This window comes from Eumetopias jubatus, unplaced genomic scaffold, assembly GCF_037043125.1.
Source record: "Eumetopias jubatus isolate StellerSeaLion01/CBP00866 unplaced genomic scaffold, mEumJub1_p1.0 scaffold_17, whole genome shotgun sequence".
Lineage (NCBI taxonomy): Eukaryota > Metazoa > Chordata > Mammalia > Carnivora > Otariidae > Eumetopias > Eumetopias jubatus.
The window spans coordinates 42,413,810-42,437,683 of record NW_028274823.1 but is presented as its reverse complement, the minus strand read 5'-3'; the positions used below and the strand labels follow the sequence as shown (position 1 = coordinate 42,437,683).

Genomic DNA, 23,874 nt, shown 5'->3' with positions numbered 1-23,874 from the left:
CCTATCTAAGCCAGAATTTCTCAATGTCTCCTTAGTACTGACATTTTAGGCCAGATAACTCTCTGTTGTGGGGGCTGTCCTGTTCATTGTAGAATGTTGAGCGGCATCTCTGGTCTTTGCCCACTTGATGCCAGTGGCACCTGCTAGTTGTGACAACCATAAATGTATATGAACTTTGCCAAACATCCCCTGAAAGGCAATATCATTCCAACTCAAGAACCGCTGATCCAGACGCCACTTAATACCCCCCTTTAGCAGCAATGGACTTCCACGGAACGTGCTTCCTTCCTCAGTTCCCTGCGGCAAGCACTTTCTTTTTCCCCAGTTCCCTGGGGCAAGCATTGTTGTTTCCCGTAACACTTGTTTTCCACAGTCAGTTCTGTTTCCTTGTTTGTCCCACCCCACTACAAACACTGAGAACATATGAACTGCCTGCCTCTGCGTCGTTAGCTCCTCAAAGAGCTGCTGACCCAGCACTGGTTCTCAGGAAACAGTTCTTGGCTCACAAACTAGATAGATGAAAGTATTGCCACCCCAGCATATGCTGTCCTGGGGAATCTCCAGCCCTCACCACTCAGTCCAGAGCCACTCCCCACCTTGCTCTGTGTTCAGGAGGTGGGCCTGCGCAGACTGGCTTCCTGTTGGGCTCCCCTAATGGGAACATGGGTGGGATCAGAGACAGGAGAGGGAGGTGCTTCCTCTTGGACTCAGCCAATGGAAGCATAGGTAGGGATCAGAGCTGGGAGGAGAGAGAGGTGGGTGTTTGTTTTCCCCACTTTCCTCCCCATGGGGTTGTCGCAGAATGGCCGGGTCCCTCAGGAAATGTCACAGTTCATTTCATCAGGTCCATTTCACCAGCTCTCTCAGTTTCCCGGGTCATATAATTGCTCCTTCCCATATGTCTTTGGACTTGGGAGGGGTGGATGGATAATTGCGCCCACTCTTCCCGGCTCCAGGGCTCCACATCTCTCTTGAGCTTCCCAACAACCAGCTCACACCTTTATTAAACTCTCCTCAAATGACTCAATTTCTAGCCAGGACCCTGACTGATATGCACAGTATTCCAATGAGATTATGGTATAAGCGTTGAGAAGTGTCCACGTTTTTTTTAAGTTGGTTCCACACCCAGTGTGGAGCCGAGTGCAGGGCAACAACTCACAACCCTGAGATCAAGACCTGAGCTGAGATCAAGAGTCAGATGCTTAACCAAATGAGCCACCCAGGCGCTGGGAAAAGTGTCCACTTTTTACTCTTTTTTTAAATTTCATTTTTTAATATATACAGGACAACTGATGCAACACTGCAGGTCAACATCTGTAAATTTAATAGAGAAATGGGAAGAAGGGCAGAAAGGGACCCACTGCAGTCTCTTCAGCCCACATACCCACCTCCTAGAATGTTAGGAGAGCTTTAGCCAGCACAGAGCCAGGGTTTTATCTTCGGTTTCATTATAAACCTAATTAGAAGCAAGGCTTATTCAAGGTCAGATATGCAAGAACTGAGACAGAAAATTAAATGTGAAAATGTTCCACCAATTGCTCTCTTTGTATGATCCAGGTTCCAGGTGTGACTTTCAAGAACCCAGAGTATTCCTTATGGTGGGTGGGCCTGAAAGAAACATGGCTGGTGTCAGTGTGCACACAGGGTTGCATGGTCTCCTACCTGGAAGACGAGGCCTTCTGTGGGCCTTCCGTTCACGGCCAGGATAATGTCACCCACTGCAATGGCCCCATTCTCCTCAGCTGGCTGCCCTGGGAAGAGTCTCTTAATTCTCACAAGATCATTCTTTAGATGGCTGCAGCTTTCTTTCTCCATCTGCACGAAGCTGAATCCCAAACCACTGGCATTTTTTTTCAGAGTGACTTCAAACTTAGGACCTGTATGGTGGGATGTGGACAAGATAAATCCCTTAGTAGATTCTGCATGAAATTGGCCTTAAAATGTAAACTGTCAGGTAGATGAATTATTTCTGTTTTACACGAAAAGATTTCATTTTGCTAATTTTTATGAGAGTCCATTATACTTATTACAGATCAGTGCTGCCTAGTGGAAATATAAGGTGAGCTGCAAATGTGAACCACGTGTGTAATTTCAGTTCTCAAATAGCTACATTTTAAAAAGTAACAGGAAACAGCTAAAATAAACTTAATCATACTGTGCATGTAACCCAATATATCTACAATATGACCATTTCAACATGTAGTCAATATAAAAAAGTGTTGAGATATTTTGCATCCTTCTTATGTACTAAGTCTTCAAAAACCAAATATGTATTTTATCAACTTGGATTGGCTATATTTCAAGTACTCAACAGCCACATGTGGCTAGTAGCTACCATACTGGACAAAACAATTATAGATAATCCACAAGGTTTATATGTAAAGATATAGTTTATAGACATACACAATATGCCTCTATCACTTAATAAAACTTATTTCATATATATCCCTATTACTCCTTGAGAACCTCAATCACTTTAGTATATTTGAAAGAAAATTTTGCATAATTAGACTCTGGAGAAAATGCTGGTAAATTCTATGGAAATGTTTTCTTTAGCCATGTGGACGGACCATAAGACGAAACAGCTGCCTCTGGGCAGCAAAGATGGACACAGCTCTGGGAACCTCGTTAGTCTAACAGCCAGAGGCCTTTGGGTCTCTCCTAGTCTGCCTTCGACTCAGTTGGCAATGAATCAATAGAACAGAGCCCTGACTCATAAACCTTAATTTGGGACAAGAATGAAAGCACCCGAGGCTTTTAGTTGCCAGTGTATCATATGACCAATTTCACCACACTGCCATGAGACCCCCTCACCTCATTTGATAGTGAGTCTGTCGAAGGGCCTCCCTGGAGTGAGCAGAGGAGCAATCAAAGAGGAAACAGACTCGTCTTAGTCATGCGTGTTCCCTTCCTCCCAACCCCATTGCTCACTACGGTTACCTTGCATCCAACCTGACTCACACCTTCAGGAAAATCTCTAAAAACGGATTGAAAAGTGGCTAAGCTCCAAATCATGAAATGCTAAAGGAGTACATGTTTTCCTAGCAGGAAAAACAAAATCACAGGGCAGTGCAGAGAGGCAGCCCATTGGAAGATATGCCATGATGTCCCTGCAAACTGATGGACATTTACTGTTTCACATGATGCTGATAACAAGGCTAGATTTCTGAGCACCTTCCCCTCCCACCCTGCCTCAGCACGCCCCAGATCTTTTGCTATGAATGTCTTGGCTAGAAGGTAGAGATTTGGTCAGAAAATGCCTGACCCTTTCATTCCAATTTCATTCCTAAAGATTTATACACACGTATTCAGGCACCTGATCGAGAAACCTCAGAAGGCACAGGGGAGAATTATGCTTGGCAATCATTTTGGAACAATGCATTTTTTTTTCCAGAAACATATTCCATTATATTGGCTTCCACTGCATCCGAACACCAGCCGCATCATGCTCACAATCTTTTGTGAAGCCAGAGGAGGCCTTCGTACCTTCCCTTTTGAGTTGAGAATTCAAAAGGAGCACAGGATGACATGACAATAGTAACACTCAATTCTCTCTCCTCTCACCATCTGTCGCTGAGACACAGCCCGAGGGCCTGCCAGGCAAGGCTGTTGCCAAGGAAACAGCCCTGCATTCATCTCCCGTCCTGTCCTTAGCAGAAGGACACTGCTGGGCGGTCCTGGGGCCTCTTCTCTCTAAGACCAGTCTTGCAACCTAGAAGATGGTTGGACAAACTCCATTTGCACTTCATATGGTAACCAGCAGGCTCTCCCTTCACCCTGCAAATGCTTCTTAATTTTCTGATACTTCCAATAGCTGCTTCATTTGAATCTCAAATTAAAATCTCCAATCTAGCCCACTTGTTGGGATCCAGAGCCATAGTTTCAACTGCCTGTTGGACAAATGTTTCTGGAGATAACACATGTACCTCCATTTCAGTGCATTCAAGGTCAAATTCATCTTCTTCCTCTCTCTCATCTTTACTACCCCCTCCTGGTTCTGCCTAAAACATTCCTCCCCTTGCATCTGCTCTCTCCGAACATGGAACCATCCCTCTACTAACCTCCTAGGGGCCACACCTGCAGGGATCCAGCTTACCCCCTTCTGCCCCCCAAATGCCCATCTGATTCCTAAGACTTATCTGTTCACCATCAGAAACATCTCCCCCAGGGCTCCCCCTCCTCCATTTCTTCTCCTGCTGCCAGTGCCCAACTGGTCTGTGGCAAACTCCAGCTAACTTGGCTTCCTGGACCCTATCTTCTCCTCCTCAGGTCACTCCCCACCATGGCTACCCATGGGTTGATCTAAGACACAGACTGAGCATGCAGCACTCTTGATCAAAAGTCTCTAATGTTTCCCATCACCTAGCAGGGTATCCCAGACCTCTGCCATTCTGGCCTCCCCCTTTCTTTTGGTTTGATTTTCCATTCTTCTTCCCTACACACTCTATACTCTTGTTACACAAAGCATAGTTCAGGGACAAGTGGCTAGACATCACCTGGAAGCTTTTTAGAAATGTCGAGCTTCCATTCAGGGGACTTGGGCTTGCTAACATCCTTCTGCTGCCATTGTCATTTAGCACCATGCCCATGATCCCAGAGTGACAATTCCTACCTGTCATCACTGCCGCCGGCAGCAAGCAAGAAGTACCTTCTCTGACCACGTTCATTAGCAAAAGTCTGAAGAGCAGAGAGTGCTAATAAATTACGACTCTGTTCTTAAGATAGGTCAACCAAGGTAGCCAGCAAAAGTAAATTTCACTGCAAACCGGAAGACTGCTTCGGGAAAGGAAGCAAACAGGGGCCCTTGTGCTCCCTCAGTTTGCCAGAAGGGCCCACAGGAGTCCTTTCCGTCTCTGCCAACTCCCCAGTTACCTAGAGGGCAATGCCAGCTCTGAGGCTTAGGACACTGAGGCACGAAAAGGCTCCCACCCTCAGGCAGAGGACTGAACACAGCATGGTAACATCCAGATGCTGCTTGGGCACTGCAGAGAATAAGGAGTCCATAACGGGTCAGTGCTTTTGGCTCCGGGTGTCTGGAATTTCTACTTCCCTGTGATCAGAATCCCAGGACAGTGGGGCCTGAATTTACCCAGGTTGATGGGAATAGCATGAACTGGGGCGAGGGTGTCAGCAAGTGCAAAGGCCAGCTGGTGACAGGGCCAGAGGGCAGATGGAAGCACTGGCCAGTCTGGGCTGGAGCAGAAGGTGTGAGGGGGCAACCAGAGCCAGAGCCAATGGGGAGAAGTCATCCACCACATCAGCCCTGTGTAGCTGTCTGATTCCAGAATCGAGGCCAGTGAAAGGCAGCTTTTCAAGGTTCTTTGCAGGGGGTGAGGTATTCTGCTTGGGAAATCTGTCTGCTTCCTCCTGGCTTTCACATCACCATAGAAAAGTGAAAGAGAAAGAAGACAAAGAAGAAAGTCTTATTTTGTTTCCTGCCTGTCCGCCTCCCACCCAGAGGCAACCGCAGCTTCTGATGTTGTCCAAGAAAGCTCTGGAGGGCAGAAAGACAACTCCCTGCTAATGGGGCACTCACCTGCCCAGAACCCTTGAGGCACTGCACAGCCTGCTTGTGGGTGAGGCCGCACAGACTCACTCCATCCACCTGCAGGAGCCGGTCACCTGGGAGGGGGACAAAGGTCATGTCTTCGAGCTCCTGAGGCTGCGGGAATGACTGTTGCTGGAGGCCCCCGCCCAGCACCCTTCACGCAGCCTCAAGGAGGGTCAGGAAGCCAAGCTGTGAGAAGCCCCGACAGGGCTTGGCTGCCAGCCACCTCTCTGAACACCTTTATAGATCAATGATACAGAAATCTTTCTATTATTGGCTCACAGAGGGGTTGAGCCAACTCTGTATAACCGTATCCTTTCTCCTGTTTTCTTGTGAAACCATTTCTGAAAGTACTTTCAAGTCACTTAGGGGTAATATTTATATCTCCAGGATGTTCTTCTTTTATTTCAAAACAGGTCAAAAAGACCTGGTTGATGCCAAGGACAGCAGCATTCTTGGGAAAATAGAGATAGCTAAGATCCTGGGTGCCCTTTCTGGCTCAACCTGCCATTTTGGAGAGCAATAAAAATCACCCCCTTGCTTCAGAGCACTGGACATGAGGAAGGGTGGAGAGAAGGCTTGCCACTGTCCTCCTTGGATACTGAAGTGGGGGTCACCAATGCACACTCTGTCCTCTATGGGAAGAATTACTTTCTCCCATGAAGGTCAAACAGCAACAAGCTTATTTAAAGTCTCCTATTTTAAAATCACCTTATACTTCCCAATGCACCACTACAAACATTTCATCGCCTTGTTAACTTATCATGGAGGTAGGCCAGGTTGAATCAGCCCCTTTCCCAGGTGAGGAAACCAAGACCTGGAGAGGCAATCATTTGCATGAAGTCTAGGATGAGACTGGGGCAAGGCCTGGAGGCTGTAGCTCCCAGACCAGGATCATACCACAGAATGCAGTTCCCAACATGACTCCATCCCTCACCCCGCAGGATCTGCCCTTCCTTGGCAGCTGGCCCTCCAGGAATGATGGATTTCACGTAGATACCTCCATAGAGCACAGTTGTGTTAATGCCACCCTGGAAAATACAATGAAAGATTCACCACCCATCTGCCCCCTCCGGACAGGGCCCCCTCAGCCTCCCGAAGCGGTACCCCTCTGGCTGCCACTCTATCCCGTTACCTCATCTGCACGTGACAACATCTTAGATATTCACTTGTTTGTTCAGACTACACTGTCCACTGTGCCGCAAGGTTAGATGCCCATAAGGAGTATAACAACACAGCTGCAGGAGGGAGCTGTGCTGCGGCCAGCCCAGCCCACTCCTGTAGCAGGTGCTCGGAAATCCAAACCCAGAATTCACTACACAATGCCCTATAACTGACTTTTTTCTCTAACTTAGCGCTAGATTGTGAGCAGCCCTCAGTTTACTAGATGAAGATCTAACTTTATCTTTTCTTCTGACTTCTTCGTGCACATAGCTGCGCACATGTATGGGTTTTTCCATCAGTGCGATTGTATCATTCTTGTACAGTTTTCTCCTCCCTCCTCCAGGGTCTGCAGCTAGAGCTCAGAAACAAATGCAAAGTGGCCCTCCTGAACTCTGGTCTGGCCAAGGTGACTCTGTTCTGCCCTTGGAAGCGGGAACACTAGGTTACACTGTGACCCTCCTCTGGATGACCGTGGATCACCTAACTCCCCTTTGGCTTAGGTCCCTACAGTCCCACTCCGCTGCCCTTTCTTTGTTGTATGGCATAACCATAGCGTGGGGACCCATCACCTAGTCCCACCCACGCTGCTTGGACTGCCTGATCATCCCAAATCTGCCCTGCATCTCCCGGTTTGCCTTTCAGTCCTCCCACCCACCTCTCACAGAGGCCCCACTGACTTTCTTGGCTCACCACTTCCCATGTGCTGCTTGCACACAAGGAGCACATTATCAGAGGTTGCCATATGAATGGAATGCCCACCAAGGCTCCAGGTACATCTTTTCAACTGTGTACTTCCTAAGCTTGCCTAAAATTCTTACAGTCACGCTGAATCCAAGCGTCCCATCTTCTTTAACCAGTTCCACAAAGTAGATTTCACTGGCATTGACTTCTGAAGGTGGTGGAGAACAAGAAGAACCAGCACCCTGTCCCCAAAAAACAAATGAAAACAAAGAAGGCATGAAAACACTTGCCCTACGTAAGCAGATAGCACCTCTTACCTCTCACCAGCATTGCACACCAAAAGGGGCAGGAATTTAAGGCTCAACAGGGATCATTATCAGCTTTATCAGCTCCTCCTTATGTTACCTTGGGCCAGTCCCTTGGTCTCTCCAGCCTTGGTTTCCCAATCCAGAGAAGTGGAATGAGAGATTCCCCTTCTCAACGGGACTGTGAATCATACACAGCACATAGCAGGCCTCAATTAATGTAAGTTCCCTCCTGCTTCCACTCAAGATGCAAATATCATGTGGAGAACTAAAGCCATCCAGGCACTTCCTGGTAGCTTCACACATGACACTAGCTAAGTGATGTTGGATCCCAGATACATGGCAGCTTCTTGATTAGAAGACAACCTCAGGAGGAACTTCAATCATCCCTAGCAAGAGTAGCTGCACTGGGGCTCTACTTAACAGTGGTTGAATGCTGGAAGGAAGGACAGAAGACAAGAATTATCTACCACGTGGCAGAAATTTAGCTCAGTACTATGACAAGAACCACGGGTGGTTTGTTTATTCATTCATCCAATCATGCAACAACATTAATTGAGGACCTGTTACATGTCAGGCGTTGTGCAAGTTGAGGGGACAGCATTGATAAGACAGACCTGCCCCTAAGCTTTTAATGAACTGTGCCCAGAAGATGGAGCCACGGGTGCTCCCAGTCTTTTGTCTCATCTGCGCCCTCTGCTTAGTGGTTTGCCATATTGGAAAATACCATTAATACAATAGGAAAATAAACAGGCTGAAGTAAGCTAGAAAATTATCCATCCAACAGAAGAGTTTCCAAAGTGATCGGTATAGAACAGACAAAACTCCAGTTGTTCCAGAGACACTCCAGACTGTGTAGTCTGGCAAGGTGTTTTGTCCAAACTTTAAAATTCAAAGAGTAAAGCAACCGCTGAGGTTGAAGTCCAAAGCAAGAGTGTGAACTCAACCACACCACAGAAAGTTACCTGCCCACAGCTGGCCCCGTGACCCAGAAGAACCTGGCTTGCGCAGCGTCTACAGCCTGTGCCATGAGCAGCTGTGGCCCTGGAACACCACTGCTCCCTTCAACAGCTCATAAAAACCAGCCCACAGGTTTGCAGCCTCAGAGGTCCCAACTTGAATCCCTTTTGGCCCTGCTTCCTGACAAGGAGGGCCCTCTGAAATACAGCCCCGGGGTGAAGGCTTCTGCTCTGGAGTCCCACTTCTCGGATTCAAATCCCAGCTCTGCCTCCTGCTCCCTGAGAGACCTTGGGCACATTCCTTTCCCCTCTGTGCCTCAGGTACCCCACCTATAAAAATGGTCGCTGATGATAATTATCTCATAGGCCTATAATGAAGCTTATGTGATATAACACATGTAGGTGCTCGGAGTGCTGCCTGACACATGGTTCCTCCCTCAATAAATGTCCACTCTTAGGAGTATTCTCTTGCTGACCCCTCATCCAGCTCTTCATGGGGTGCACCATCCAGCTGAGCACCATGGCCAAGTAGGAAGGAGCTAACATTCCTGGAGCCCTACAGCGAGACACTTCTGCATCCACAGCTCCGTGGACAACATTACATCTACTCACAAAGGATAAAATGAGAAGGAGAGAGGTGGGGTAACTTGCCTATTTCAGTCAGAGTCCCAGCAAGAAAGCAAAGGTTTACAGGCTCAACCCGGGCCACGGAGGAGAGCTAGGACCAAGAGGGCTGCTTTCAGAGATGTTGCCACTTAAAGAAACCAATAAGGAGGGCCAGACACCCTGGGGCTAGAAACAGTAGGAGCCGTTCCCTTCTCTAAGCCTGAGGAGCAAAAGGAGGGCATGGCCGATGGAAACTAGAGAATAGTTCTACAGCGAGGAGCACATGATAGGAGCTGTGCTTTCAGGAGAGGGACATAGCCCACCTGATCACAGACAGAGAGTGACAATACTGTCCTTGTTCACCCCCAAAGGCTGGCTACCACCACGGTGTGAAATAATAGCAAATATATATATTGGCCTCTCCTCACTTCCTGGCACAGAGCTCCCTCTACCCTTGTAATTTCCTAAGTCTTAAGAGACTAGGAGCATCTGTTGTTCTAATAGCTGGTCTTTGGCTCTAGTTTTTTACACAGAGCTCTCAAAGCCCTTGGAATTTCTTGGGTGATAGTCTTTTGTTCTAAAAAGGCAGCTCTTGGTGGGTTTCTGGATAGCTTCAGGATAGGGGCTAGTTACCAGAAAGACCAAGCCATGATTCAAAGCTTGGAACTTGCCACCTCACCCCACGCCCCATCCACTGGGGAGGAGAGAGGAACTGGAGATTGAGTTCATGATCCATCATGCCTAAGTGAGAAAGTCTCCACAAAAATACCAAAAGCATGGGGTCCAGAGAGCTTCTGGGTTGGTGGACACATATATGTGCTGGGAGAATGACACACCTCAAGTCCACAGAGACAGAAGTTCCTATACTCGGGATGTTCCAGACCTTGCCCTGTGCATCTCTTCACTGGCTGTTCACTTGTACCCCTTAAAACATCCTTTGTAATAAATTGGCAGTAACAAGAAAACTGTTGTCCTGGGTTCTTTGAGCTGCTCTAGGAAATTATCAAGCCCAAGGAGGGGACATGGGAACCTCCAATTTGTAGCCAACTTCAGACAAGTGTGGGGAACTTGGAGACCTATTATTTGTGATTGGTGTCAGTCTTGTGGGACTGAGTCCAACAGATGGAGGCAGTCTTGTGGGACTGAGTCCAGTCCCACAAAACCTGTGGGATCTGGTGCTAACTCCACTCAATTACTGTCAGAATTGTTTCTGGGGTGAAAAACCACAACAGTGTCAGAAGCGTTGTCCTAGTGGGATCCTAGTGTGAGAGTAAGGAAAGTGGAGAGGGGCCTCTCTTGGACAGAACCATCCAGAAGACAGAAGGCCGACAGGGTCTGTGAACATCAGCTTCCTGGGGCCCAGAGCAGAAGGGAGAAAGTTCTAGAGGGCAAAAGGAGACCTTTCCACCCAGTGTCCAAGGAGACACAGCTTGAGGCGGCCGCCCTGGGACTGAAGTACATAGGCCTCTGTATCCCAAAGCTGGCCTTCTCCTCTTCCTCCCTGGCATTGTCAAGAGCAAAGCCATTGAGGACCAACTAGAGGCCAAGAATGTCTGTCCATACATTGCCCTCAGTGGCAGCCAATGTTATTACCAGTAACAAGTATAATCAGTGAGTGAGGACACTGGAGGATCAAACACTGGGCCCCATGGCCCAGGCACTGCACCAGGAGCTTTGCCTTTTTCCCTTTATGTTCTTCTCAACAACCATGCAGTTTAGGCATTTATTTCCATCTTGCAGATGAGAAAGCTGAAGGTCATCGGATTAAGTAAATTCTATCCAGTTGGCACGGCAAAAAATAAAGCAAAGAGGGACTTTGGAGCCAGAACCGTTGGGCTCCACACAGCCTGTTCTCTTTCCTCCAAATTCTAGAGAGGGAACCAAGGGGATGATTACCTTCAATGGCAGAGGGGAAAGCTGAGGCCTCACCCTGGGCAGTAAGCTCTGAGTCTGAGCCGCTTCGAGTTCTTCAGTGTTTTTCTCCTGGTCTTGCATGTGGGACAAAAGACTTCCCTGGTGCCCGTTGTTTGGGCTGTCTGTAGAGAAGATCCCAGAATTGGACGTGCTATTGTTTTCCTCACTTGGGGTATTTCCACAGATACCTATAAAAACAAGCCATGAAGTCAGCAGCTTGGAAAGGCTGACTTCTCAGTGGAATCATGCTACATGGGTACAGGATCTTCCTCCAATGACAGACAGACCTTTGACAGCTGCTGGGACCGATGTGAGTTTAGCACCTTGGGAAGGAGGATGCATTTGGAATAGAGAAAGGGAAGATTCTGGGTGTGATTTAAAAACCTATGTAGAGGTTTGTGACTCAACTATGAAAATATAGGAGCAACTGGAGAGTTAATAATGCCAGCTCCGTCTTACTAATGTCTTGCCATGTGATGGGCAATACACACACACACACACACACACACACACACACACACACACATTTTATATGTATATATCTTTCCATCTTTTAAACACATCTACCAGGAAGGTGTTATCCCACTTCAAATATGAGAAAGCAGAGTCAAGAGGATTAAGTAGCTTGCCCAGCATCCCATAGCTAGCATGTGGTGGTGCCCTTAAACTCGGCCTCTTCCAGAAATCCCACTGAGCACACCTGTAATCAACATGTGATCCAAAGAACAACATGTTAGGTCTTTGAGGGAGGACTTGGTCATAACAAGATAGTGGACTCCTTGTGGGCAAAAACTGGGCCACTGACTCCTATTTACCCCATGTCTGACCCTTGACCTGGCACAGAACAGGGAAACAAACGTGAGGTCAGGAATCAATAGGTAAAATCTTAGGCAAGGTACTTAAATTTCTGGACCTCAATTTCCTTCTAATTAAAGTAGAGATAATATCAACTACCTTTTTGGGTTGGTAAGTCTTAGAAGTTATATATGGAGAGAGATTTTGCATATGTACAGAGAGAGATGAAGAGAAATCAGTTTAGCACGTGGTAGAGCCTCAATAAAGGTATTTACTATTAATATGTTAATATCAGCTGTTCAACAAATATATGTGGGAGAAAGGCAGGATAGTCCAATTTTCTTTAGATGTGGATATAGAAACATACAAGTAGGTTTACTTTTGATACAGACCCATTAGCACTCAGGGAAGTACCCAAAATCACACACTGAAGGAACTGTAATTTAATGAATTAGATTGGAAGTTACTCAAACCTAAAGGTATTCAGGAGGGAATGGTGGGGCGACCGTTCCGTAACGCCTTATTCCTAACTATCTCATTCACAGATTCTACTGTCCTTGTCCTTCTGGCAATGTTGGAAGCATCTGCTCATTTTCTCCCATACCCTCCATGAGAGATGAGGATATAACTTATGATTGAATTAAAAAGTGAAGCTGTACAATGTGAGCCCGCCTCACGGAAATACAAGCTAGGAGACCTTCTGTGGGGAATGAAAACTCAATCTGCTGTAGAGAGTGATGGCTCCCCGTGATGGGAATGTTATCTTCTCGTCCCTGACCTCCAGTGTAGAGCACCTGCCCCAACAGCAAGCTAACCGGGTAGAAATTCACGGCGGTCAAGCCTCCGCAGCTGTGTAATGAACCCCAACTGTGGTGAAGCAGAGTTGCCAACAGGGGACCGGGGCCCTAGGGTGGAAAGACATGTAATTCACAGGCATTATGGGAAAGCCATTGTCCAAAATTCTAGTGTGAAACTGGTTTGAGCCTCACAGACTTTGGGGGCCCACTTGTGACACCTTCCATCACAACGGCCAGCCTTGAATGACACTGAATCATTCCCAACTCAGCTGCATTGTTTCCTGACAAAAAGGATGATTTGATGCCTCCTTTCCATCCTAGTCCTGTGCACGTGGAGGGAAATGCAAGGAAGGCTAAAATATTATGGTAAGAACAGTGACAGTGTTGGGAAATGCAACAGAGACTGTGAACTGGGGCTGGTGTTTCTCAAGAGCTGGGGCCAAGCCCCTGGGTCAGCTCCAACCACAGGATGGAAGGCACGTGCTGAGGTTCCAGCTTTGCCACCTCCCAAACCCTGTGCTTGGAGCAGCTGCAACACCTGGGAAAACCATCTGGCCACGGTGTAAACGTGTGCAAGAGGGCGAGGATGCATGTGGTTTTCAGAGGGCAAGGCAAATGGGGTGTCTACATTGAAGACGTAGAAAATGTTGGTTGGTGTGATGTGAATCATTTCTGGACATATGGGGAAATTGTCCAGATACCCTGGAGTGTGAGAAAGAAATCTAGGAGCCTGAATTCACAGGCAGTCTGTGATTAAATTTCAGGATCATTCAACCAAAACTCAGTGGTGATTCCAGGTAACCAGGAGGGAAAGAAACGTTAACATCTCTATTACTTCTTTTTTTTTTTTTAAGATTTATTTGAGAAGGGGTGGTGCTGCAGAGGGAGATGGAGAGAGAGAATCCCAAGCAGACTCCACCCTGAGCGTGGAGCCCAACTAGGGGCTCGATCTCACGACCCTGAAATCATGACTTGAGCGGAAATGAAGAGTCAGATGCTCAACCAACTGCCATCCAGGTGCCCCGCATCCCCCATTACTTCTACCCACCTTCCCAAACCTGCTCCAAGTAAACATAATAAGATTATTGTTTGATATGGGCAATTATTGCTCTCTCATACTTACCTAAAGGATAAATAAAAGCATCTTTTAAAAGACTTTACTGTTCTGGATAATCTCCAGCAGGCCAAATCTTAACCAGTTAAGACCAGCAAGCCAGCTGTGTGAGCTCACGGTCAAGAACAGCTCTCCGGTCTCCTCCCCAGCTGATTGCCACATCTAAGCCCCAACTACGTAGAAACTCTGGAGCAGCCACTTTCCATAAGGACTTGGGTGAGAAAATGACTGTCCTCCCTGTCACGCAAGCAAAGTGGGCAGAAAACCACGCAACAGTTGGACGGGCCATATCCAATAAAGAAGTGGAGTAGGCCGCTCCCATCGGGCAGAGCAAGCAACAGCAGAGCCCAGTCTGCCCGTAAGGCTGCCAGGCTTTTTATGGATTTGTGTCACAACGGTGCTCCTTTGCAAGCCACCACCAGGAGAAAAGCAACGTCAAGCCCAAGTAAACTTAAAGGTCTAGTACCTCATGGTAATAACAAACTGCTGAAGATAGAAGAGGTTCTCCAGCTTCTGAACACAAGTGAAGACGTACCTTTTGACTGAGAAATGATTAATTCTATGCTGTCAGGAGAATTCTGAATCATTCTAACAGCCATGTCGAACGTGAAGCCCTCCAGACTGATGTGATTCAAGGCTAGTATCTGCCCTCCTGGAAAAATAAAACATCTCAGTCACCCCATCAAGGAAAGAAAGAGGAGTTCCTGAAGGCAAAGTCTCTGGCAATTTCAAAAAGATGTACCTGGTTTGATCTTTTTAGCTTTTTCAGCTGGTCCCCCAGGTATAATAGAAGATATAAAGATGCCAGGGTCAGCTTTGCCAACACCTTCTCCCTCGTTAATGACAAAGCCTGTAATCCAATGATATTTAATAAGACAATACTTAATGATTTTGCAGCCCAGAGAGGTTAGGTTATTTGCTTGAGATCGCACAGCTGCCAAGTGGGGCTACTGCTATTTCTAGCTAAGTCCTCTGAGTCTCAAACAGCTCTTTCCACTCTGCAAGACACATGGAGGAAAGTTGACTGCCCCCCATTAGTAAACACAGCTAAAGCTAGGAACACCACCCATCAATGTGCACTGGATTTTGCCCCAGTAGATAATCAGAAATAGGAAAGAGATATTTTTTTTCTTTTAGTATAGTTGACACACAATGTTACATTAGTTTCAGGTGGGCAACCCAGTGATTCAACAAGTTCATACGTGACGCTGTGCTCCCCACAAGTGTAGCTGCCGTCTGTCCCCATACATCCCTGTTAGAGTATTGTTAACTGTATTCCTTATGCTGTGCCTCTCATTCTCCTGACTTACTCATGCCATAACTGGAGACCTGATCTCCCACTCCTCTTCACCCATTTTGCCCAACTCCCCACCCCCCTCCCCTCTGGAACCATCAGTTTGTTCTCTGTATTTATCAGTCTGATTCTGCTTTTTGTTTATTCATTTTTTTTTTTAGATTCCACATGTAAGTGAAATGATATGGTGTTTGTGTTTCTCTGTCTGACTTATTTCACTTAGCATAATACCCTTTAGGTCCACACACATTGTCTCAAATGGCAAGATCTTATCCAGAAAGAGACGATTTTTAAGAGTATCTGGTCTCAGTGTTTCGTTTCTTGTGTGGTTTTTCAGGGCCTTTAAATGTAATAAACAATAGATGTGAAAAAGACTGACTATTCCTTCCCGTCACTAAGAATCTAAGTATGCTAGAGAAAGGTTACATGGTATTAGGATAAAAAGTCTCTTTCTTTTTTTTAGAGAGAGAAAGAGAGAGAGTGGGGGAGGGGCAGAGGGCGGGAGAAAGGAAGAATCCTAAGCAGGCTCCACGCCCAGCACGGAGCCAGATGCAGAGCTCCATCTCATGACCCCGAGCTCATCACCTCAGCTAAAATCAAGAGTCAGAAGCTTAACTGACTAAGCCACCCAGGCACCCCTAAAAATCTCTATCTGTCTTGTACTTAAATTCTCAAGATATGAACCCCCAAATTTTATCAGGCTTAAAAGGAGAACTTTGCCCCAAAATTCCCATTATTTGTTAGGGACACTTAAAGGGAAGAAAAGGGAGTGATCACTGAAAAAGGCAGGGAGAGAGGCAGGAGAGGGGAGTAGAAAAGTCAAAAGGGGAAATGGCACATGCCTCCCTTCTGTGTGGAGGGAGAGACCGGGTCTCACCTCCCAGAAGCCCTCTTACCGAAACCACCATGTGGATCGCGGGTCAGAGTCACGTGCACGATTTCCCGTTCCGGCTCAGCTATAAAGCCCTTTCTCCTGTTCTTTTGTGGCCCTAGACATGGAAACAAAGCCCCACGTTGTGCTTTTTCCCCAAATTATCTGAGACCTCATACAAAAGGGGTAGACAGTATTTTACACACGCACATGTGCTCACACACACACGATGCCAGGAATGGATCACAGAACACGCACTTCTGATTCCCCTCACTGGGTGGCTGTGCTTCCTTCGGCAGCACAATACCCTCACTGGGTCAGCACTGGCTCATCAAGAACAGAGGCAAGAGTGGGGGCAACGGACCCGGGGTTTGTTTTCTCTACAACTTACTATAGCTACTTTTTCCTGCATCGGTCTCGGGGCAAGACAGAGTTTAGCAGAGATGTACTTGGGGGCAGTGAAAAATAACACTAAGGCTAGAGCACAGAGATGGGTTAGCAAAGCCTTCCCCTCCTGGGTCTCTAATAATCAGAGGCAACACGGCCCCACGGATCAGCAAGGGCACCCTGCAGGGTTTCCCCCAGAGCTTGGATCTTGGAGGGGACCCAAAGCATGGCCCTGAGGTTGTTCTGGGCAAGCTGGAGTCCTGGGGTGGAGCGCTCCAATGCTGACCACAGAGCACTGGGCAAAAATCCCCCAAATCTGACCCACCACTCCACGCTCTCCACATCTCTCCCCCCACCCCCCACCCAGGGACCATAGCAGAGCCTGATGACAGTTCATGGTAAAGAGCTGCCCAGTGGTGTTCCAGAGTCAGTCCCCAGAGTGAAGGCTAGCCAAGTCTAATTTTCCCTAGTTCTGGAATCTTTCTGTCTTTACTTTCCCTGGGGTCTTCCCCAGAGGATGTATGACAGGAGAACGCTGCCTACACTGTCTATGTTTTCTGGTAAAGAGTGAGAGCTGATATTCTGGGTCCGTGAAGATTGGAACTGAAGTGGCCAGTGTGTTTCTAACCACACCACTCCACAGCAGGTTGTCCTCGTGCTGGACCAGAGCGCTGAGGACCTTCACCCGCACTAACACATTTCAGATCCACCTGCCCAGCCCAAGCCAAAGGTGGACTGCAAGGGCTCATCCTGACCATAAGTAGTTTTGAAATTAATTTAAAAAAAACAAAAAGTTTGTGACTATTACTGGGTAGGCAAAATGAAGTAGAGGCAAAAGTTTTCAAGCAAGCGTCACACGTCAGGTTTCCTTTTTCCCAAACCCGGCCCACGCCCCAGCCCATACCCCTGTGCACGCTCTCGACAGGCAGCCCGGAGACAGGGTCACAAGTCGTTGGCTTCTGGATCAAACAGATGGTCTCCAGCTGCTCCCGACCTGCACCAGGGCTGCAGGGAAAGGCCACAAGATGAGAAACAGTGACTCTAAGAGGCACCTTCCTGGCATTTCCGAGTCTGCATGGTGGCCTGGGGAAGGCAGCCCCATCAGCCAGGAGACCCATCGACAGACCCCATCATGGGCTGACCTGGTTGTCAGGAGTGTACTGGGAAGAATAGCTTTGGGGTCTTTCTGTCTCAGAGGGGACCCTAGAGTCCCCCAAGCCTCCTATGAGACTCCTCCTGTCTCTCCTTCCAGTTGGATATGTGCCCTTCAAAACCTCCTTTTCCTTAACCAGAAAATAGGAATAATATTATTTCCCATGCTTGTGAAATGATAGTACATGTTTGGCTCCAAAATAAGGTAGTAAGTATGGAGCTTAGTGGGTCCTGAGTTTTTGTTGTTTGCTTCTGTTTTGAGTCGGGCTGGACACACTCCAGCACCCCCTCAGTGATGCCCTGCAGTCTCCGCACAGTAACTTACCTGCTTGATCCCTGCAGGCAGGGGGTTGACCACCCCCTCATCATACCAAGCTTAAAACAAGACCCTTTCATGCAGGCATGCAGCTGGCCCTGGCTGAGCCAGTGTTCTAGTAAACAAAGAGTACACTATGCACTAGGAGAATAATGAATTCAGGGGTGACACTGCCCCATCCCGCAGGGTCAGCTGTGCACAAGATAAGCTACATGGAGGGATGAGCAAAGTAGAGAGTGAGAAGGAAGAGTAGATGCACAGCTGCCAGGGCTCAGAGCCTTGGAAAAAAACAGCCCTGGGCCTCCTCTAAAGAAAGGAAGGCCAGGAAAGCCACCATCGGACAGATCTGGCCCTTCCTCACCCAGACTGGCCCCAAGCTAGTTAGCTCACACCCGCCCCACTGCTTCAGGCAGCCAGACGAAGGCAGGGATGTAAGCGTGGGCAACCTCCCACTGAGCCTCTCCCTGGCCCCTTGGATCTGTGACTCCAAGGGCTCTTGGCATGGAGCCTGACACTGTCCAGAGGGGCCAGAGCTCCAGAGGGAAGAACAGTAGTGAAGCGGGAGAGAAGGCAGGTGCAAGGGCGAGGGGCAGGCACAGAGCCATTCTTCAGAGATTAGAGATGAGGCCTCAGTCTGCCTTGACTCCTGTTGATACTGTGCATTTCAGCAAGTTCAACCCTAGCTGACTGAGCACCTGCCAGGTGTCAGGCCCTGGGTGGTAAGCCACTGAGACTAAAGGTGGATCTGACGTGGGCCCTGCCTTCTGGGAGTCCCCAGCCCACTGCAGGATGTGTGGTGGGGGCCTTTCATACCAGGCAGAGCCAAGCAACCTGCCCAGGACAAGGCACGGGCTTTAGAGGAAGGCGACATCCAAAGTCCTGGAGGGGCCAAGATCGGCTATGAGGACATTTGGGAGGGCTTTTGCAGGAAGGAAAGGACTGTTTTGCCCCAGGTTTCCATGGCCCACCTGATCTGGCCACAAGTGCCCCTTCTGCTTAAGAAGGCCGTGGTGCTTACTGCCAGCCACAGAAGGGCAAACTGCGGCAGTGAGAGGAATCAGAGTCACGGGGGCAGAAGGTAGAATGGTGGCTCCAGGGACCCAGGGGGGAGGATGGGGATTATCGTTTAATGCATATAGCTTCAGCATATGCAAGCTGAAAAGAGTTCTGGCGCCCTCCTCCCCCACTCTCCCCACCTTGCCTAAAAGTGTGAGAGAGCTCATGCCTCCCGCAGAGAGCGTTCCAGCAGAGGGGGTGGGAGCCAGTACAGAAGTGTCCACGTGCCTGTCCCTCAGACGGACAGTTCTGGGAAGGCTTCTGTACACTTGTCTTTGGAAGGCAGGCCTGGATGCCCACACCAGCTACTTTGATGACACTGCCCTCAGGGTCAGAGGGGGAGGGAGAGGGACAAGCGGACTCCAGGCTGAGAACAGAGCCCAACGCGGGGCTCGATCCCACGACCCTGAGATCACAACCTGAGCCGAAACCAAGAGTCGGATGCCTAACCGACTGAGCCACCCAAGCGTCCCCCCGCCCTCTTTTTTCGCATTTTCCCTCCCTGTCTCACTCTCCCTACTCACTCCTGCTTCCTGGCACCACCTCCACAAAGCCAGCTGCACCCAGTCACGGTCTCAAGCTGTGCTTCTGGGGACCTTCCAGCTGGCCAAGGACCCAATTTCCCTTTTCACGTAAGGGTTACCAGTAACCTCCGGGGTGAGTTATTAAGGGACCTGAAAATGTGGTGTTCGTAAACTAAAATTAGAGTGGTGGCAGGGTTTACTGAGGCCTCTGATTCAGCTTTCTATTGAGAAGGCTGGCTGCCACGCAGTGCTGTGGAGGCCCTACTGTGTGAGCCCACTGGCAGATCCCTGCAAGCCCACCACCCTTGGGGAGGATCCTTTGCAGTCAACACATCCTCAAGGTGGCCTTGAGTCAGTCACAGTTTCTTCAGGCTTTTCATCGAGAACATGTTGTCAAGTACTATCAACCCGAATGACAGATGAAACACGGCCACACACTCTTTGACACTCCCACATCAAGAGGTGGAGCCTCTTTCTGCTACCCTTGAATTTGTGCTGAGCTGGGAGTACTTTGACCGAAAGAGGCTGGCGGAAGCGACACCATGTCAGCACTAGGCCGAGCCTTTAAGAAGACTAGAAGCCTCACCTTGGGCCCATGGAGCCCTGAGCTGCCAGGTAGGAGCCTGACTGCCTGGCTGGAGGCACCATGTGGGGAGGGCCCGAGGCCACAGAAGGAGTGACACCGTCCCAGCCATCCCTACCAAGGGGCCGCACGTGTAAGTAAAGCCATCTCGGAGCCTCCAGACCAGTCCTGCTGAGCACCATCAGTGACCCCAGGCCATGCCGCACGAAGAGGAAGAGTCACCCAGCGAAGGCCTGCCTGAACTTCTATCCCACAAAACTGTGAAAGAGAATAACAAAATGGCTGGTGTTCTAACTAAGCCACCGTGCTTTAGAGTGTCCTCTGTTACACAACAATTCGTCCACCAGCAGTCTGGCTCCATCATTACTGATTTCATTTGCGCTGCATGGTGATGCACATTTGCATCAGTAGAATTTGGGGCAATAACCTTCTAAGAATTACTTTGGGATATATAATGTTTACACATATAAAAGACGTCTAGGTAGGTAGCTCCAGACAGACAGACATCACAGTTCAGACGAATCATCCATGCCCTCTTGCTGAAGGAAATGTGTAACTCGTTGCAAAAAGCAGCTCCTCCGGCAACCTTCAGTGGTCACGTGCTGCCTGTGTGCATCTCTGTTATTTCTAGAATTTGCAGTGTAAGTGTAATCCAACTTCTAGGCTATTTTTAAGTTTATGGATCCATGTGTTATAATGGAAAGTTGTGTTTCGGAGCTCATTATTTTCACTTACAAATTAAATGACAAGCCATCCATCCGTAGAGAAAGCAGCATAGCGTAGGGGTTAGGAGTCTGCCCTCCGGGGCCAGCGGCATGTGCTCGAACCCCGAACTCTCCATTTCTTCCCCGGTACAACCGGGAGAATGATAGAAACCACTCCGTAGGGCAGGGCAGCTGAGGGTAGAATCCGTTGATGTGTGCAAGTACTTGCAACAGGCCCTGGCTCATGGTGACACCGAACAGGCTTATTATGACCCATTTATTTCGTCCTCCTTGGTTTTGTCTCATCACCTAGTTCGTTCTCCACCAAAACACAGAGCAACCGCACGGGGGATGGGACGTGTGCCCTGCAGACTTCAGCAGAGACTTTGCCCAGGGCCTTCCTTCACGAAATTTCTATGGAATTGATACTTCCCTTAGACATCTAACCTCCTTTAACCAATTCCTTCAGGGACGGAATGCTCCAGAGTGCCGACTACAAAATGGTTTGGGTTCAGAGAACAGATGTGTCAAACCCACCTGCCTCGGTTTCCCTGTGCCGCAGTTCCCTTGCTGGTTTCCACAGTGAAGTTATCCGGCGACGTGGGCAGCAGGCCCCCTGCGGTGGCCTCCAGCCTGGGCGTGGGTGTGAACAGCGCGTTTTCTGAGCTCGACAATCTCTGAATCCAAGTGAGACTCTTGGACTGGGGCAGGTGTGCAAGACTCATATTGGGCATCTGTACACATTTATCATGGCCTGAAATATGGGAGAAAAACATGAGCAACATAGATACAAAAAGCATGATGCTGGATCTTTCACTCTTGGGGCAACAATGCATCACAGATCCCAGGTTCTATTGTTGCTTTTCTTTCTGCACAATCTGTCCTCAGGCTGACTCGGGATTCTTGCAATTAGTCCCAAGGATGCCAAGCCTTCCTAATGAGCACTCGCTAATGAAAGCAACCTCAGAACATAGGAAGGGAAAGGAGATATTCTCCCTCCCCCTGTAGCTGACGGCCCCCAGCCAAGGTTCTGATGGGTGTTAACATTCATGGCAATGTCGCAATAAAACTTGTAGAAAGAGCCTGGTATAAGATTTACTGCCACCATCCATTCTGCTCGCTGCCTTTACAAAACCGTCCCCACAAACGTTGTAACAAATGGGCCTTCAAATTACCTGGGCTCCAAGATTAGGCTCTGGCCCATGGAATATAATCTTTAACCTCTACACAGTTTAGTTTTCCTGGTAATAATATTTAAGATCCAATATTCTGAAATATGAATATATGTCAGATGTATTAAGTCTCCCAGCCTTGAGCTTCCCTTTCTTCTTCATGCAGAAAGATGTAATAAATGGCTCTAATGAAGTCCCTAACTTGAGACCACGCATGTAAGTGACTCTCACCACTATTCATATCATTCATAAGAAATTGAGATTTGATGGATAGAGTCCTTAAATTAACTAGGCTTTATAAAGCCCAGTTTGTATTGTGAAAAAGGAAAATGATGACTAAATTCTGGCCATCTGTTCCCTGCTAAAACAGAAGGAAAAAACGTTCAGGCACATGGCGCCTCTGTGGCTCTGGTTTTGTGTGTGTGTGCGTGTGTGTGTGTGTGTGTGTGTGTGTACACGTGTGCAAAGCACGGTGAAATGCTTCCATGTCCGGGGGTCCGTGAGCATGTATTTTCTCAAGCAGAAACCCCCCTTATCTATGATGGTGTCTGGTCCATGGCCAGGGCTGTGCCCCCTGAAAAAGGTAGTCTTTCAAAAATACTTCTTGAGAACTTTCTGTGTCTGTGAGGCATTTGGTACTACCATTCATACACAGTGGGCAAAAGAGAACAAAGGATGGTAAGCAATTTGAATATGACCTGCAGCTTTTGCATGAGTTGTATAGTATCTCACACTAGAGCTTGGGCCCATTCAGACACAAGGCAACAACAGTAACGTCAACACCAACGACTCATCATGTATGCTGAATGCTTATTACGTGCCTGGTACAGTGGTCAGCACGTTATCTATACAATCTCCTTTAAGCCTCACAATAACCCTGTTGGGGTAGATATTATTATACCCATTTCACTGAGGAGGAACTGGAGGCTAAGAGAGCTAATAATTTGCTCAAGGTCCCAGGGCTTGCAAGTGGTAGAGCAGGACCTACCCTGGAGTCGGCTGACTCCACAGTCCACACTAGAATTGGAAGAGCCCAGGACACAGAGCCAAAAACAGCAGTGTAGGAGATTCATCCGAGACATGCCTAGCCTTCTGATCACCGGGGCCCAAAGGGACAGTCATCTCAGGCTTAACTATGGACCTGAGCCATCTTCACGTGCTCTGCAGCCTGCAAGACAGCACGCAGTGTAGCTGGAGAGTAAAGTGGAGGACTCAGGGCAAGACATAAGTCAAGGTTCAGGCCAGATTGGGGAGAGTCTGACATGCCTCTCACAAGGACAATGGGATTGTCCCTGCAGACAGCAGAAATCGCCTGCAAATTTGCAGTGTGGAAGAACACGATCATATCGGTGCTTTTAAAAGGTCACTTTGAAGGCTGAGAGCAAGAAAATTAAGGGACATGACCGCCATTGGCAAGTCCCTTTGAGAGCACTCGGTGAGAGGTGGGATGTGACAAAAGGATGCAGGTTGGGAACCCCCTGCCCCCTGCCCAGTTTCTTGCAGAGTGGGTGGGTGGTCTCAGTTGAACAAGACAAAGATCATGGTGGTGAGAGTTATATGGGAGGATGAGATCAATTGTAGACAAGCTGAGTTTGAGGACCATATGGGGCCATCAGATGGACATGGTCAGTTCTTAGCTGGATGCAATCACTGAAAACGGGGTCTGCAGAAAGAGTTTCTAATACAAAGACATTTTTTTAAAGGCAAAGAAAAATTATCTGATTGTTCCAAAGAAGACATACAAATGGCCAACAGGCCAATGAAAATGTGCTCAATATCACTAATCATCAGAGAAATGCAAATCAAAAGCACAATAAGACGTCACACCTGTCCAAATGGTTACCATCAAGAAGACAAAAGACAACGAATGTTGGCGAGGATGTGGAGAAAAGGGACCCCTTGTGCACTCTTAGTGGGAATGTAAACTGGTAC

General features: G+C 48.2%; 1 protein-coding gene across 1 annotated transcript in view; it reads right to left on the bottom strand.

The window, feature by feature from the left end:
• Positions 1-23,874, bottom strand: part of FRMPD2 (FERM and PDZ domain containing 2) — a 77,035-nt gene that overhangs the window by 12,851 nt on the left and 40,310 nt on the right. The window contains exons 15-26 of the mRNA XM_028098892.2: positions 21,919-21,934; positions 21,308-21,524; positions 17,340-17,440; positions 16,074-16,166; positions 14,626-14,733; positions 14,419-14,535; positions 11,160-11,365; positions 7,531-7,635; positions 6,486-6,579; positions 5,537-5,622; positions 3,565-3,712; positions 1,663-1,877 (exon numbers count right to left, since the gene is read on the bottom strand). Coding sequence (XP_027954693.2) covers positions 1,663-1,877; positions 3,565-3,712; positions 5,537-5,622; positions 6,486-6,579; positions 7,531-7,635; positions 11,160-11,365; positions 14,419-14,535; positions 14,626-14,733; positions 16,074-16,166; positions 17,340-17,440; positions 21,308-21,524; positions 21,919-21,934 — 1,506 coding nt within the window. The remainder of the gene's footprint in view (positions 1-1,662; positions 1,878-3,564; positions 3,713-5,536; positions 5,623-6,485; positions 6,580-7,530; positions 7,636-11,159; positions 11,366-14,418; positions 14,536-14,625; positions 14,734-16,073; positions 16,167-17,339; positions 17,441-21,307; positions 21,525-21,918; positions 21,935-23,874) is intronic.